This window comes from Oncorhynchus clarkii, chromosome 12 (assembly GCF_045791955.1).
Source record: "Oncorhynchus clarkii lewisi isolate Uvic-CL-2024 chromosome 12, UVic_Ocla_1.0, whole genome shotgun sequence".
NCBI classification, from domain to species: domain Eukaryota; kingdom Metazoa; phylum Chordata; class Actinopteri; order Salmoniformes; family Salmonidae; genus Oncorhynchus; species Oncorhynchus clarkii.
Window position 1 is genome coordinate 61,813,906 of NC_092158.1, and position 15,192 is coordinate 61,829,097.

At 43.5% G+C, this 15,192-nt stretch overlaps 1 protein-coding gene across 1 annotated transcript; it reads left to right on the forward strand.

Moving 5' to 3' along the window:
* Nucleotides 1-6,556: 6,556 nt before the first annotated feature.
* Nucleotides 6,557-11,201, forward strand: LOC139420992 (paired box protein Pax-6-like). Its single transcript, XM_071171449.1, has 8 exons — nt 6,557-6,884; nt 8,332-8,483; nt 8,878-9,045; nt 9,206-9,288; nt 9,503-9,659; nt 9,770-9,840; nt 10,060-10,201; nt 10,341-11,201. Exons 2-8 carry the CDS (start codon nt 8,396-8,398, stop codon nt 10,406-10,408), a joined length of 777 nt encoding a protein of 258 aa, XP_071027550.1. The 5' UTR covers nt 6,557-6,884; nt 8,332-8,395; the 3' UTR covers nt 10,409-11,201.
* The last annotated feature ends 3,991 nt before the right edge of the window (nt 11,202-15,192 follow it).

The following is a 15,192-nucleotide window of genomic DNA, read 5'->3' on the forward strand; positions in this document are numbered from 1 at the left end:
TACTGTTATTAGTAATGTTAAGATGGTGCCGGAGAACAAGGCTGATATTTTAATTATTCCTAACCAATCGTGTTTTTTAGTTTGTTTCTTTGCGTTGTTTGTAACTTATTTTGTACATAATGTTGCTAATACGGTCTCTTATGACCAAAAATAACTTCTGGGCATCAGAAGTGCGATTACTCACCACGGACTGGCAGAATCCTTTTTTTCCTTTAATGAGTCCGAAAAGCCCGACATGAATGATATACTGCTCTCCCGGGAACAGGCCCAGATCCCGTCATTTGTACGAAGAGACGGCACAGAAAAAGGGGCCTTAGAATTGGTAGGCAATCGAATAAATCCTTCCTTTCATTCTGCTAGCAAACATGCAATCTTTGGAAAATAAAATCGACGACCTATGCGGAAGATTAAACTATTCCTCTGACACCGCCAGGACCTCTATACCAGGCGGTGTCAGAGGAAGGCCCTAAAAATTGTCAAAGACTCCAGCCACCCTAGTCATAGACTGTTCTCTCTGCTACCGCACAGCAAGCAATACCGGAGCACCAAGTCTAGGTCATAGAGGCTTCTTAACAGCTTCTACCCCCAAGCCATAAGACTCCTGAACATCTAATCAAATGGCCACCCAGACTATTTGCATTGCCCCCCCCCCCCCCCCCCCCCCCCTTACACCGCTGCTACTCTGTTGTTTTCGTCTATGCATAGTCACTTTAATAACTCTACCTACATGTACATATTACATCAACTAACCGGTGCCCCTGTACATTGACTCTGTACCGGTACCGCCGTGTATAGACTCGCTATTGTTATTTTACTGCTGCTCTTTAATAACGTGTTACTTTTATTTCTCATTCTTATTCATTTTTTAAAAACTGCATTGTTGGTTAGGGGCTCGTAAGTAAGTATTTCACTGTAATGTGTGAATACATGTTGTATTCAGCGCATGTGACTAATAAAATAAGATTTTGATTAGATTGGATTATTACTGAGTGAATTCAGTAAAAGTGGGACTCTTTTTGCATTTACGCCTCCTGTAACCTCTTCAGAGATCTATCTAACATATTAGCCCAATACATGATACATTTCTGAAATCCTCAGATGTTTCCTAATCACACACAATTGAATTGAATTGTCATTGGGGTACAATTGGGACTATAATAATGGTGTCCCAGTTATTTTAGTCTGCTGTCCCAGTCTACCAAATGCAAACTGAAAATATGCTTTTGACTCACTGTACACAAATGGGTGTGTCATCCCTCCTGTCAATATGATATCAACACAGTTTTTTCTGTGATTAGGAAACTTCTTGAATGTATCGTGTTGAGCTAATATTTTGGATAGATGTCAAAAGAGGTTATAGCAGACGGAAATGCAAAAAGTGTCGCACTTATTCCGAATTGATCCTACTTAATTGTGTTATTTAGGCCTACTACATTTTATTATTTACGCAATTGTGTAATTTACTTCATTTGTCCTTTCTTGAGATTTTCTCATAAACCCATAGAAATAGAAAGACCTTCTCACAACATTCTGGGAATGGAACCGATTCGCTATCTTAGTTAACAGGAATCCATTAGTTCTAAGTGTTGAACTCGTCAGTCAGGACAATGGTTGACAGCAGGTGTTGCTGTTATTGGATAGTTTTACACAGGATGTTGCTGAACGACACAGTTGAGACTTTCTCATCCCCTCCTCTAACCATACCTTTTTATTATGTCCTCTCTCTCTCTCTTTCCCTCTAATTCAAACTCGTTCTCTCTGTTTCTTTCTCCTTTCTCTTGCTATCTCCCTATCTCACACATACCCTGTCTGCCTCTTTTTCCTCCGCTCGGTTTCATTCTCTCTTCTGTCTTTCCCTTTCTGTCTCTCTCTCTCCCTCTCTTTCTCTTTTGGTCTCCTCTCTCGCTCCTCTCTTCCCTCGCCTAAGGCAGTGTGTCTAGTTCCATGGAGCAATTGAAGGTGACAGGGGCAGTGAGAGATGAGGGGAGAGGGAGGGATGGAGGGAGGACGTGCCACAGTGCCTGGGGGCACACAACAGCAAAGAGATGGAGAGAGGAGGAAGAGAGAGAGAGGAAAGAAGGAAAGACAAAAGCAAGGAAGAGGAGGGGAAGAGTGAATTGAGTGGGGGAAATTGACATAAAGTGAGAGAGATGGATATAGAAATGAATATTTCATAATCAATGTAGCCCCTCCCCTTTTATGGAAATTCACAGAGTTAATAGAGTCACGAAAGGGAAAAGGAAACACACACACAGACACACAACCGCACGCACACGTAAGCTTGTGTGTTTTGTTTTAAGGACTTGATATTAATTTGTCCCGGCATGGTTGCTATGGTGACCTCCATCCCCCTCCCCCCAGCAGTGAAAAAGAGAGAGAGGGAGAGAGAGCGAGAGAGGGTGACAGGGATGAACTAACAAGAGACTGAAAAAATGTGCCCTAAAGCTGCACGCATATTCAAGTAACACACAAACACACACGCATACACATATACAGTACACACACTCAGGGCCGGCTCTAGCCTTTTGGGCCCCCCCACCTCACGGGCAAAAGTGATTAACAAAATCAACGGTGGCCCCCTGGAGGTCAGGGCCCCTGGGCAAGTGCCCTGTGTGACTAGTCGGTATTTGGCCATGATTACTACAAGTTTAGATACTTTTGTCTTGCCAGCTATGTGGACACCCATTCAAATTAGTGGATTTGGCTATTTCAGCCACACCTGTTGCTGACAGGTGTATAAAATCGAGCACACCGCCATGCAATCTCCATAGACAAACATTGGCAGTAGAATGGCCTTACTGAAGAGCTCAGTGACTTTCAACATGACACCCTCTTAGGATGACACCTAACCAACAAGTCAGTTCGTCAAATTTCTGCCCTGCTAGAGCTGCCCCAGTTAACTGTAAGTGTTGTTATTGTGGAAACGTCTAGGCGCAACAAAAACTCAGCTGCGAAGTGGTAGACAGATTGTGCTTCCAGCTTTGTTGCAATAGTTTGAAGAAGGCCCTTTCCTGTTTCTGCATGACAATTCCCCATGCACAAAGCAAGGTCCATACAGAAATGGTTTGTCGAGATCGATATGGAAGAACTTGACTGGCCTGCAGAGCCCTGACCTCAACCCCATCAAACATCTTTTGGAAGAATTGGAATGACTGTGAGGCAGGCCTAATCGCCCAACATCAGTGCCCAACCTCACCAATGCTCTTGTGGCTGAATGGAATCAAGTCCTTGAGGAATGCTCCAACATCTAGTGGAAAGTCTTCCCAGAGTAACATAGGCTGATAGCAGCAAAGGAGGGACCAACTCCATATTAATGCCCATGATTTTGAAATTAAATGTTCAACGGGCAGGTGTCCACATACATTGGGTCATGTAGTGTATATACTGAACAAAAATATAAACATAACATGCAACCATTTCTAAGATTTTACTGAGTTACAGTTCATATAAGTAAATCAGTCAATTGATCCCGCTGGTGAAGAAGCCGGATGTGGAGGTCCTAGGCTGGCGTGGTTACACGTCGTTTGCGGTTGCGAGGCCGGTTGTGAGTACGGCCAAATTCTATAAAACGATGTTGGAGGCGGCCAGCATCCCGGAGTCACCTCTTCACTGTTGACTTTGAGACTGGTGTTTTGTGGGTACTATTTAATGAAGCTGCCAGTTGAGGACTTGTGAGGCGTCTGTTTCTCAAACTACGTAGACACTCTAATGTACTTGTCCTCTTGCTCAGTTGTGCATCGGGGCCTCCCACTCCTCTTTCTATTCTGGTTAAAGCCAGTTTGCGCTGTACACAGCGTTGTATGAGATCTTCAGTTTCTTGGCAATTTCTCACATGGAATGGCCTTCATTTCTCAGAACAAGAATAGACTAACGAGTTTCAGAAGAAAGTCATTTGTTTCTTGCCATTTTGAGCCTGTAATTGAACCCACAAATGCTAATTCTCCAGATACTCAACTCGTCTAAAGAAGGACAGTTTTATTGCTTCTTTAATCAGAACAACAGTTTTCAGTTGTGCTACCATAATTGCAAAAGGGTTTTCTAATGATCAATTAGCCTTTTAAAAGTATAAACTTGGATTAGCTAACACAACATGCCATTGGAATACAGGAGTGATGGTTGCTGATAATGGGCCTCTGTCCGCCTATGTAGATATTCCATAAAAAATCTGCCATTTCCAACTACAGTAGTCATTTACAACATTAACAATGTATACACTGTATTTCTTATCAATTTGTTGTTATTTTAAATGGAGAAAAAATATACGCTACTTTCGAAAACAAGGACATTTCTAAGTGACCCCAAACTTTTTTATATATATATTTAGGGGAGTTGGGGGCCCCCTATTGGCTTGGGGCCCTAAGTGATCGCTTATGCAGTTTATGCCTGGAGCCTGCCCTGCACACACTTGTGCATACAGGCAGACACACAAGAGACAGTGTACATAAATGCCCATAAACCCACTCATACAAAGACAGGATGCATAGAAACATCTAAAACACATTTATAGAGATATCTTATATTCTTGCTTCATTGTTTCTGGGGAAAAAAATCCCTTATTTTTTATGTCATCTATCTCTTACCTCAGATGATTCTCTGTAGCCAGCGACAGAGAGAGAATGACAGAGAGAGAGGAAGTTTAGACGGGAGGGAGGGAAGGAAAGAAGGGAGGGAGCGAGAGAGAGAGAGAGCGCAGAGTTTTGTCAACCGGAAATAAAACATGTTGGCACCCTCCTTCTCCTCCACCTCCCCCCTCCTCCCATCTCTCTCTCCCTGTCTCTCGCTCTCTCTTCCTCATGCCCTCCCTGTCCCCCTTTCTTCTTCTTCTACTGATCTTATAGTCATACTTAAGTCTTCTTGTTTATTCTCTAGTCTTTATAATAATAACATGAGCTTCCTCGTTCCATTCTCTCTCTGTGTTCTTGAAGTAGTGGTGCACTTCTGTTAAGGTTTGAGTCAGTTGTATTTCAATTCAATCAATTCGGGTGATTAGAACATTTTAATTCAAGACGTGAAAACTCATCCTCATTGAAAGTAAATTTAGGCACTTCCTGAATTAAAATGTAATTGACATTAACCTTGTGTGTTACGAAAATCATCCAATCCAGTCTACCTCCCAAAAAGTATCTGTTTGTAGTGTAGTTTTTAGAATATCAGGCAAAAGGTGTTGTATTATGACTGTAAAACATAGTGAGCTCTCTAATTGTATTCAATTAACCTTTATTTAACTAAGCAAGTCAGTTAAGAACTTAAGAACAAATTCTTATTTACAAATGACGGCCAAAACCTAACCCGGACGACGCTGGACCAATTGTATGCCGCCCTATGGGACTCCCAATCACGGACGGTTGTGATACAGCCTGGAATCGAACCAGGGTCTGTAGTGATGCCTCTAGCACTGAGATGCAGTGCCTTAGACTGCTGTGCCACTCAGGAGCCCAAAAAAGCAGCAGACACCAAATAAGACTAAAGATAGATAACTGGGATTTGAGTAATAGAGTTCTCCTCAATACATTGCCACTATATTATATTGTATTACCCCACAGGACTCAACATTAGTTTGCTCAAACTGTAGATGCATTCTCTCTTCTCATTTTTGTAGTGTCAAGGACTCTCTAGTTCTCTGGGCTAATCCAATGAAATATGCAAATGTGGTGTCACGAGTGACAAAGTGCAGTCAGAGAGAAACCAAGCCAAACATTCCGTAGCACGCGTATTTGGCAGCTTGTACTGTGTAGAGTGTGTGTATGTGGGGAGGGGCCTCACGTCGTAGTCTGTAAGGATAGCGACTGACCAAGTTGGTGCGTGACGGTGTCACTGGTGTGTGAGGGTGTCACTGGTGTGTGTGTGTGTGTGTGTGTGTGTAAAAAAACAAGTACTGTGTATGGAAGTGTATACCTCAAAATGTTTGTACTATGGCTATAACTGTGTGTTCCTAGAATGCAACCCTTTGTTTCATATTTGCAAATGTAAATGTATGCAGTTTCTCCAGCCAGAACTGGGCCAGTGGTCTCTCTCCCCCTGTCCTCTGTATCCGAAAGGTCAGAGTTTCTCTCTACAGTCCAAACCCGTTGGAACACTATAAGGCCAAACACATTTCAGTTTTAAAGCTTTACCTACGGTGTTCTTATGAATGGCTTTATACGCCTGTATTAAATAGGTTGTTATTCATAGACCGTTTATATATCATTTGTTATATATTTATTAACAAGTACATACCGGTGCATGTCTAACAACATTCAGTACAAGGACATGTAACCTCATAGATCATGAGTAATATGGCTTTTACATAAAATGGGTACACTATGGATTAATGTTTGGAAGCCGCCCTTCAAATAAAGTGTCAATAGGCCTTGTTTTGAAATTGATATAGGTGATCGTCATCCTCCCTTCATCCTTCACCCTCCCTTCACGTTTCTTTCATTCTCTCCACCTTTACCAGCCCTCCCTCCATCTTCCCCTCGTCTCTCTCTCTCTCGCGCTCTCTCTCCATCACCCCTTTTCCTGGCATTAAGTCCAGACCTGACACTGACACTGAGTCTGTGTGTCATCCTTCTCTTCCTCCCTCCCTCCTCCTTCTCTCTCCCTCTCTATCCATCGCTCCGAGGACCAGAGTGCCTGCAGACTTGTTTCTCTCTCCCTGGCCCACTCCCCCCTCCCTCGCCTCCTCTCTTTCGCTCTGTCTAACTCTCTCCATCTCTACTCTGGCTCGCCTCCCTGCTCTCTCTTTCTCTTTGCACACACAGTCAACAAAAGCGAGGTCAGAGGAGAGGGATGAGGGTATAACGAAAGAGAGGAAGAGGAGGAAGAGCGAAACCTTGGAAGCAGTGGAAAGACTAGAGAAACATCAAGTTTGGAAAACCATTGGCATCCTCTCTCTTAAGGAGGTGAGTGTCCTTTCACTAAACTTGTCAACCAACATCAATGTTGGGGGAAAGAGAGACAGACACAGACAGAGACCAAATAAGAGAACAAGGCAAATTTGAACGAAACAAATAGGAACTATTTATGGCAGACAGTGAGAGGTATAGCAAAAGTACCAACTGGACTAAAGAGAGGGTGGATCCACACGGAACCGCACAGAATCAAGACAACTTGACCTTTGACTCGAGGTAGAGATACAGAAAGGCACTGTGAGGCAAACAGGTAGAGATACACCCCGCTAGCAAGGTCCATGAATATATGGCCAGAGAACTAGCTCTCACTCACTGATGCCTCAGGGTTTCTCCACTTCTTCTGTAATGTATAACCTTTCCCCACTTTTACTTGGTATGTTTTCCAGCTAAAGGTCTGCTAATAACGATTTATGAAATCTGCCTGTCCGGTCTCTTACGCTTATAACCATTATGACTCTATGCTGGTTACGATACCTGGTTGTAGTCATAGTTGGGAGTCCGTCAGTGCGCAGCACACTCACAGCTTTTGAATAAAAGGACAAGGCAGGATTTATTTATGCTATTCCAGTCTCAATCATGATCACTGATTAACGGATCCATGAATCAACTGTAAACTGTGGAGTGAGGTGTATAGTGTTAGAGCATATCTTGCCCCACAAACAAGATAATGTGTGTCCAGTGTTGTGAGTTGTTAGTCTCTTCCATCGTTGCTGTATTAGGGCCTATTGTTGCGTGTTTTTCCGAAGTCCATTGACTGTTTAGTTGCTCTATTTCTCTATCATCATGTGTCATTCGAGTGTAGTTACAGTGTTGTGAGTATTTCTGCCCCATTTCTCTGTATGCCAGTATCACTGTCATACGTAGTCAGTGTGTATTTTTGTATGTATGTTTGTCTCCCCCCTTTCAGTGCACCATATTAATGTGAAGTTAGCTTTAAGGTTAGAGTAATGTGGTGTTGTGAATGTGCTCCCCCCTTCTCCGTGTATTACAGGTGTAGCCAGTGTTGTGTGTAATTCTGCTCCCCTGTATCACTAGTACAGCTTTAGTGTTGTGCATACGTATTTCCGCTCCCCTTCTGTCTGTGTGTGTATAATAATGTGTGTAATGTTACTTCTACATTGTGACTGTGTATCATTAGTGTAGTTTGTATCTGGGGTTGTGTTCTGCCTGTGTGGTTAATGGTAGCTGACAGTGTTACTCTCTCCTCCCATGCGTGTGTGTATAGTCAGTGTCAGAGTGGAGGGGATGTAGCTCCTAATTACTGAGTGTGTTTGTAATGAACTCCCCGTGTGTCGCCGTGGTAGGCTAATGCACAAGCTTGCGTCTGTCTGTCTGTCTGTCTGTCTGTCTGTCTGTCTGTCTGTCAGTCTGTCTCTCCAAACCCGATCACTTATTTCCTTTACCTTTCTCTCCTCTTCCTCCCCCCTCTGTCTTCCAGTAGTTCTGATCTGTGCTCTTATTGGAGGAGAGAAGTAAGAGGTCAGAGGTGAAGGGGAAGTGTTATGTGTGAGAAACTCAGCATGCTGAATCTACAGAACACCTCCAGCTGGACTGGGCCAAACAACTGGTACCATCAACCAACACAGCACGGTACAGATAGGAAACAGAGGTGGTGTGTGTGTGTGTGTGTGTGTGTGTGTGTGTGTGTGACTCGTGGAGTCAGCTTAGGGTGAGCTGGAGAATCTTCCACATGACTGAGCAGAAACAGTGTGCCAACAGCTACAAAACACACACACACACACACACACACACACACACACACACACACACACACACACACACACACGCACACACACAGTGACAGAGTGCACAAACACAAAACAGTGAAATGCATACGTACATGTGGAGATATGGAGGATGCATAAACGCTTGTTACACTCAGGCAGACAGTAACTGGTGGACACACAAACACACACATTTCACCAAGAAAAAAGCTTCAATTATCCTTCTGTTCTAGAACAATCTCTCTCCCCCTTTCCATTAGATGGCTGTGTGGTGGATGATGTGAGCGTGCGGATGGTGGGAGGAGGAGAAGGAGTGCAAAGAGAGAGGGATGAGGTAGAGGACGCCCAGCATCACCTCCAGCTGAAGAGAAAGCTCCAGAGGAATCGCACCAGTTTCACCCAGGAGCAAATTGATGCGCTGGAGAAAGGTCTAACCCCAGCCCCAGGCTTCAGTTGAGGCCTGTGGAGATTAAATTAAATTACAGTAATAAACATGAAGGAAAAGCTTAGTTTAATGCCATGGGCATGTGTGTGTGTGTTAATGTGAACCATTGTGGGCTTCTTGACAAATTTTTCTCCACATCACAGAGTTTGAACGGACACATTACCCAGATGTCTTTGCCAGAGAGAGATTGGCAGCTAAAATCGACCTTCCAGAGGCTCGCATTCAGGTAACCAACCGTTCACTCTGTCTGTCTGTTTAAACCTCTTCTCTTTATTCTTATCCTTTACTCCCCTTAGTGGTCAGATTAGAGTATGGCAGCTACCAAAGTAGTACCTGAGCTGTTCTCAAACCAGTCCTCTGGGACCACCAGTTTTCACATATTTGTTATATTCCAACACAAACACACCTGAATGGTTACAGGTTGGTTGATTGATTGACAGGTGTGGTTTTCCAATCGGCGAGCTAAATGGAGGAGGGAGGAGAAGTTACGCAATCAGAAGCGGTCAGGGGGCGGGACTTCCTGTTCTCAGGCACATGCCCCCCTCAGCACCTCCTTCAACACAGGTGTCTATCACTCTCACCATGGTAACAGCTCAGGTAAGAAACCATTTTTTTTCCAATATGTTTGTAGGTGTACAAGTGTGTGTGTGTGTGTATTATTGTATATAATATTATTTTAAAGCATATTTCTGTGTTTCTTGATGAAGCCTCGATGCACAGTCGCAGTGACAACTCTCTCTCAAGCTACGGCTCTCTCTCAGTCTTCTCCAATATGCAGGTAAATTCAACAAATGTTTATTTTTTATTGTGCTATGAACCCCGTGGCGTCCATTGACTATTAGTCCTTCATTTTGAACCAAAACTTTTACTGAATCTTTGTTCTGTCTCATCAATCTTATCACTGGTTAACAATCTTCTCTCTTTTCTCTTCCTGCCTGTCCTGTTACTGTCCCTCTCTCCTCTTCTCTTTGCTCTCTCTCTCTCTCTCTCTCTCCAGTCGTTGCCCCCCCAGTCCACTCCCTCTTACCCCTGCATGCTCCCTCCCTCCCCCTCTCCTCCCCCCCTGCCCCGGAAGTTTGACTCCCTCTCTTACCCCTCTCCTCACCTACCTCCCCCTCACTCTGCCAGCTCCAACACAGGTGAGTCTCTGCAGCATGTGTGCATGTGTGTCTGTGAAGATCTAGTATTTAGTTTAGGTACCACTTTGCTAACTCATCCTTCTTCGCTTTGTCTTTCTCTCTTTGTCTCTCTCTCTGTCTGTCTTTGTCTCTCTCCCAGGATATCTCTCTCCTGGTGTGTCGGGTAGTGAGCAGGACTTAGGTCAGTACTGGACCAGACTCCAGTGAGAATAACACAGTTACGGCATGACACTAGACCACCACCAGACCTGCCAGTATCTGAAGATCCACCTATTCTCTGTGACAGACTAAGATACCCAAACACCCAATCCGTTACAATCCAAAGCGATTACAATCAGTCGTTCTAATAATGACAAAACGACCAAAAAAAGTATCAATGACCTACCACAGCCAATAACAATCATGGATGGCCTTGGAACCACCAATGACAATCTAGTATGGGCCTGAAGCAGCCACTGACAATCAAGTATTGCTACTGGACTATTAATTACAATTAAGCTTGATCTCAGCGCACCAGGCAATCAAATGATGAACTGAAACTGGATCCCAGCAGATTCACTCACTCCTTCACTCACTCACTCATTCCTTTTGATGTTTGTTCAGATCAAACAAGACAATCAAGCATTGAAATGAAATCACCAATCATAGTCAAGCATGGATTTCATTTAACCAATGACAGTCGAGCAGGGATTAATGCAACCAATGACCTAGGAGAGTATAAGACAATCAAAAACCAATACTAGTGAATAAGGACGTTACTGTGATGCCATATTTTTGTCCTCTCTCCATTCCTTTCTGTCAATCTGACTTTTGCAATCTTACCCCTTTTAAAATCCCTTCCCTCATCTGTACATTTAGCACTGTGTGTGTGCGTGCGTGCGTGCGTGCGTGTGTGTACGTGCAGACATGAGTGAGTGTTTGTATGTGTGTAGCTGCATTTTGTGTATGTGTGTGTCTTTAAACTGCTAATCATTTTAGTGTACTCCCTTTTTGTGAAACTGTTTGATCCAAGAATAAAATTCTAAATGTGAAACTAAACAATGCCTGTTATTTAACCGTCATTTATCATTAATAAGAGGGCTAGCTTGATTCATGTAAGAGTTGGAATGTGCATTGCTTATATTTTGAAATAAGTGAATTTACACCACATATACTGTACAAACAGGGAAATAATGGCTGGAAAGGGGGGAATCCTGAGGTGGCTTTCTTTCTGAACACAAAAAGACTTTGGCTAATTTAAATGTGAGAATATTTACCAAATCGTCAGTAACATATTGATCTATGTAAGTGAACCACCCCTCAGAATCGTCTGGTGGCGCTTGTCTATTATATGGCCTTCAGAGCTTTTGTTTATTTCTCACTCTGTCACTGAGCAGGAGCATTTCCTGCCTATGTGACTGTGGATTTCCTGTTTTTGTTACTCACATCACCACACCCACTGTAAATAATGCCCTGACTGACTGACAAACCAATTCTCACGGGGACATGAAACGCACTCGTACAAACTTGCAAATGCGCACACACACACGCACGCACGCACACACACACACACACACACACGCGCACACACACACACACACACACACACACACACACACACACGCGCGCGCACACACACACACACACGCGCGCGCACACGCACACACACACACACACACACACACACGTATGCCGTATACAGTTCTTGTAATCTTGATAATCACAATCAACACAAACACTCAGTTACAGCCTGCCCATATAAGGTCCTATATGCTAACACAATTATTTATGTGTTTCCAGGGCAATGTTTAAATGAGTGTAATTAGGAGCAGAGTTAACGAGGTGTGGAGATTCCGAGAGGATGTTGCACGCAAGACACTCTTAACCCCTGCTCAAACAATCACATCACCACTATCCCCTATGGACTGTCTCTACCTCCTAACCCACCCAACCCATCAACTCAACTTCTATAAGAGAGCACTTATCTACTGTCTGTCTTTGAACATGGCCCTCCCTCTATCACTTCATCTTTCCCATCCCGCTTTCTACTCCCTTCTTCTTGGTCTTGCCCACTCAACACCTCTCTCTCTCTCTCTCCAGCTAAACTTGACCTCACTTCAAACCACTTTCAACTTTGAACATACACTCTTGGACTTCACAAGGGTCACAGTATGTGTTCGTATTCACTCTCTTGTGACATTTCCAGTGGACAGGAAGAGTTTCCTTGGTGTAAAAGAGCACTGCTGCTTACCAGGTTTTAGAGCGAGTTCAGTCAAAGTAATCAAAGAAGCATACATCATCTACCCTTTTACTGTATGATGGTAACAAACACAATCCACCAAGAGTTGTATTTCATGGGTGAATTTTCAACATTGACATCTATCTCTCTTTTCACCCCCTCCTTCCTCCTCTCACTCATTATCTCTCTCGCTCTCACTCTCTCATTATCCCCCCCAGCTTCCTGTCACAGAGGAAGTGCCTCACCCTGCTGGCTGGCTCCCCATTGGTTCTCAGATGAACAGTGATTTGGGGGGAGATAGGGAGGGAAGGACAGGGGGATAGATAGAGGGAGCGGGAGACGTAGAGAGGGAGAAGGGTACGAGACAGGGCATTGGGCAGGCAGGAAGATGAGCACCAGAATAAATTAAAGGAGCGAAAGAGAGAGAGGACTACTTAATGTGTTCAACATGACGGCAAGGAAATGGCTTTGAAGGCGTAAGCGGTAAGAAGAGCGCTACAAGAAGCAAGTCAGGAAACTGTCCATGCAGAGACTTTAGAAAACAGAAAGAGAAGGAGAGAGAGAGTTAGTGAAAAAGAGATGGGCTGGCAGGAGAGAGACCTCCATAATGTGTTTGTTAATTATAATGTATTACCATATCAATGCAGTGGCATTTATTTTTATGTTCTGCTCAGTATTATTTTGTTTATGTGCTTTTGTTTGTAACTCATATAACCCGCAGGTGGTCAGATGTGTTTCTATAATTTCAGATGGAGCATGGTCTTATCAGCAGTGTTTTCACTCTTCCTTCAAACATGTCTGTCATGCAGTACACTTTTTTTTATTCTCTCTCTCTCTCTCTCATCCCTTCAACTATCCTCTCTCCTTCACTCTCTCCTTTCCTCCTCTCTCTCTGTACATTGTCTGTGTTCAACCATTCTCTCGCCTTTCCTCTCTTTTTCGTGCTTTTCTTTCTCTCTCCCTCTCACTCTCTCAGTACAGTCTCTCCCAATCCTTGTACCAGTGTCTGATTTTAAGCTGACGCTGGGCATGGTTTGGGGGGGGCCGTGCTGAGGATTCTGCAACAAGTTGTGCGTGTGTGTTTGGGTGTTGAGGGGTCTTTTTGTGCATTAGACCGCTGTGCCACTCGGGAGACGCAATAAATTGCTTTTTGTGGTAACCTTTAGAATTTGTTAAATATTCATCTGACCTCACAATGATTCCATGCCATTGTTGTTATATACAAGTCATGTATTTATTGATGCAGTACACAGCCTGTACAGGTTACTAATAAATAGTATGATACATAATGAAAATCTGTGCAGTTTTTAGATGTTTTTTTAATGACTTTTTCATACTTTATATCCTAAGATTGAACTAAATCCAATAAAAAGTTTTAAAATGTGGATTGATCTTTGAATGCAATGTAAAGAGCTGAGAAACACTCTTTTCACGCCACTTAGATACAGCTATGACCAGAAGTGACCTTTTCCTAGCAGATTAGGAGAATGTATGCATCATATTAGGATAATTAACATAGCAGGTTTGGAGAATTAGATTAAGGTTAGGAAAAGGAGTAGGGTTAGGTTTAGCGAAAATCACTTTTGGCCTTAGCTCTATTGAAGTGCTGTGAAAAAAGTGTGTAGCTTAGGGGTTCCCAAACTCTTTTGGGCCATGACCCCATTTTGATATATGAAAATTCTTAGGGCCCCAGAGCACTGACGGTGATATCAAGACAACTGGGAACTCTGAAAAATTTGAGGTCAAATCATGACGCCAGTGAACCTCAGGTCAGAAAGTCAGAGCTCTAGAAAGAGGCCAGAGTTCCCGAGTTGGAATGACCGTTCAAAATGATTTTTCCCAGTCGGAGATTGTTTTTTCCCCGAGATCCCAGTTGTCTTGAACACACTGAAGTCAGAGATTTCCGAGTTCCCAGTTCTTTTGTATGCGGCATTATTGCTCAGAGGGAGACGGCAGGGTATTCCCTTTGAGACAGGAACACAAACTCCTCCACAGTGACCCGTGAATGCATTCGGTCACATGACAGCTCAATCAGTTGAATGACTTCACTTACCCGCATGTCAACTGAGCAGTGAGTGATCACTCGTGTGGGACACTTATAATGCTGTTTTCTGTTAGAAACATGCACAGCCGAGGGAAAGGGGCATGGTTAGCTTTTGAAAGACTCCAATAAGAATTATTTCCTCTGAATCGGTCGCTTGGTTTTTGTATTTCCGCTGCATGCTTGCAAGTACCGTATGTCGTTTACATAGGAAAGATTTTCTTTTCATTACCCAGAAAGTCAACCAGTTTTTTTTTGCATCCATTGTGAAAGGCAACAGTTCCTCTCTCAATGCGAAAAATCTTTCCAACACTCACCCTCGATAACCTCCAAGCCTCATTGTGAAATTGTTTTTCAAACAGGCGTGCGTGCAGTTGATGTGGTTTGATGTAGCTAACAATCGAAGTTGCCTGCTGCAGTATATCTCCCTGAAGTTCTGTGCGCAGCTCTTTTGCCACCAGCTGTGTATTATACAATGCCTCCATATGGCAGAAGGAGACACATTCATAAGTAGAGCGCAGAGAGGCCTGCCCCTGTTCCCTGATAGATGAAGCCCCATCTATGCCAAAGCCCACATTTCCATCCCGTGGAATATGGTTTTCGTCAATATAGCCACGCTGCACACATCAACTGTGCCGTTTCATACTCGGGAATCGTGAGACAGAACAATATGTCCTCATGAATAACATCCCCCGACATGTACAGTAAACAAAAGTTAATGCATGGGCATAA

Coding starts and splice junctions, on each gene's coding strand:
- LOC139420992 (XM_071171449.1), top strand. CDS start 8,396: ATGTGTGAGAAACTCAGCATGCTGAATCTACAGAACACCTCCAGCTGG. Junction 8,484..8,877: donor CCATCAACCAACACAGCACG/GTACAGATAGGA, acceptor CCTTTCCATTAG/ATGGCTGTGTGGTGGATGAT. Junction 9,660..9,769: donor TCACCATGGTAACAGCTCAG/GTAAGAAACCAT, acceptor TTCTTGATGAAG/CCTCGATGCACAGTCGCAGT.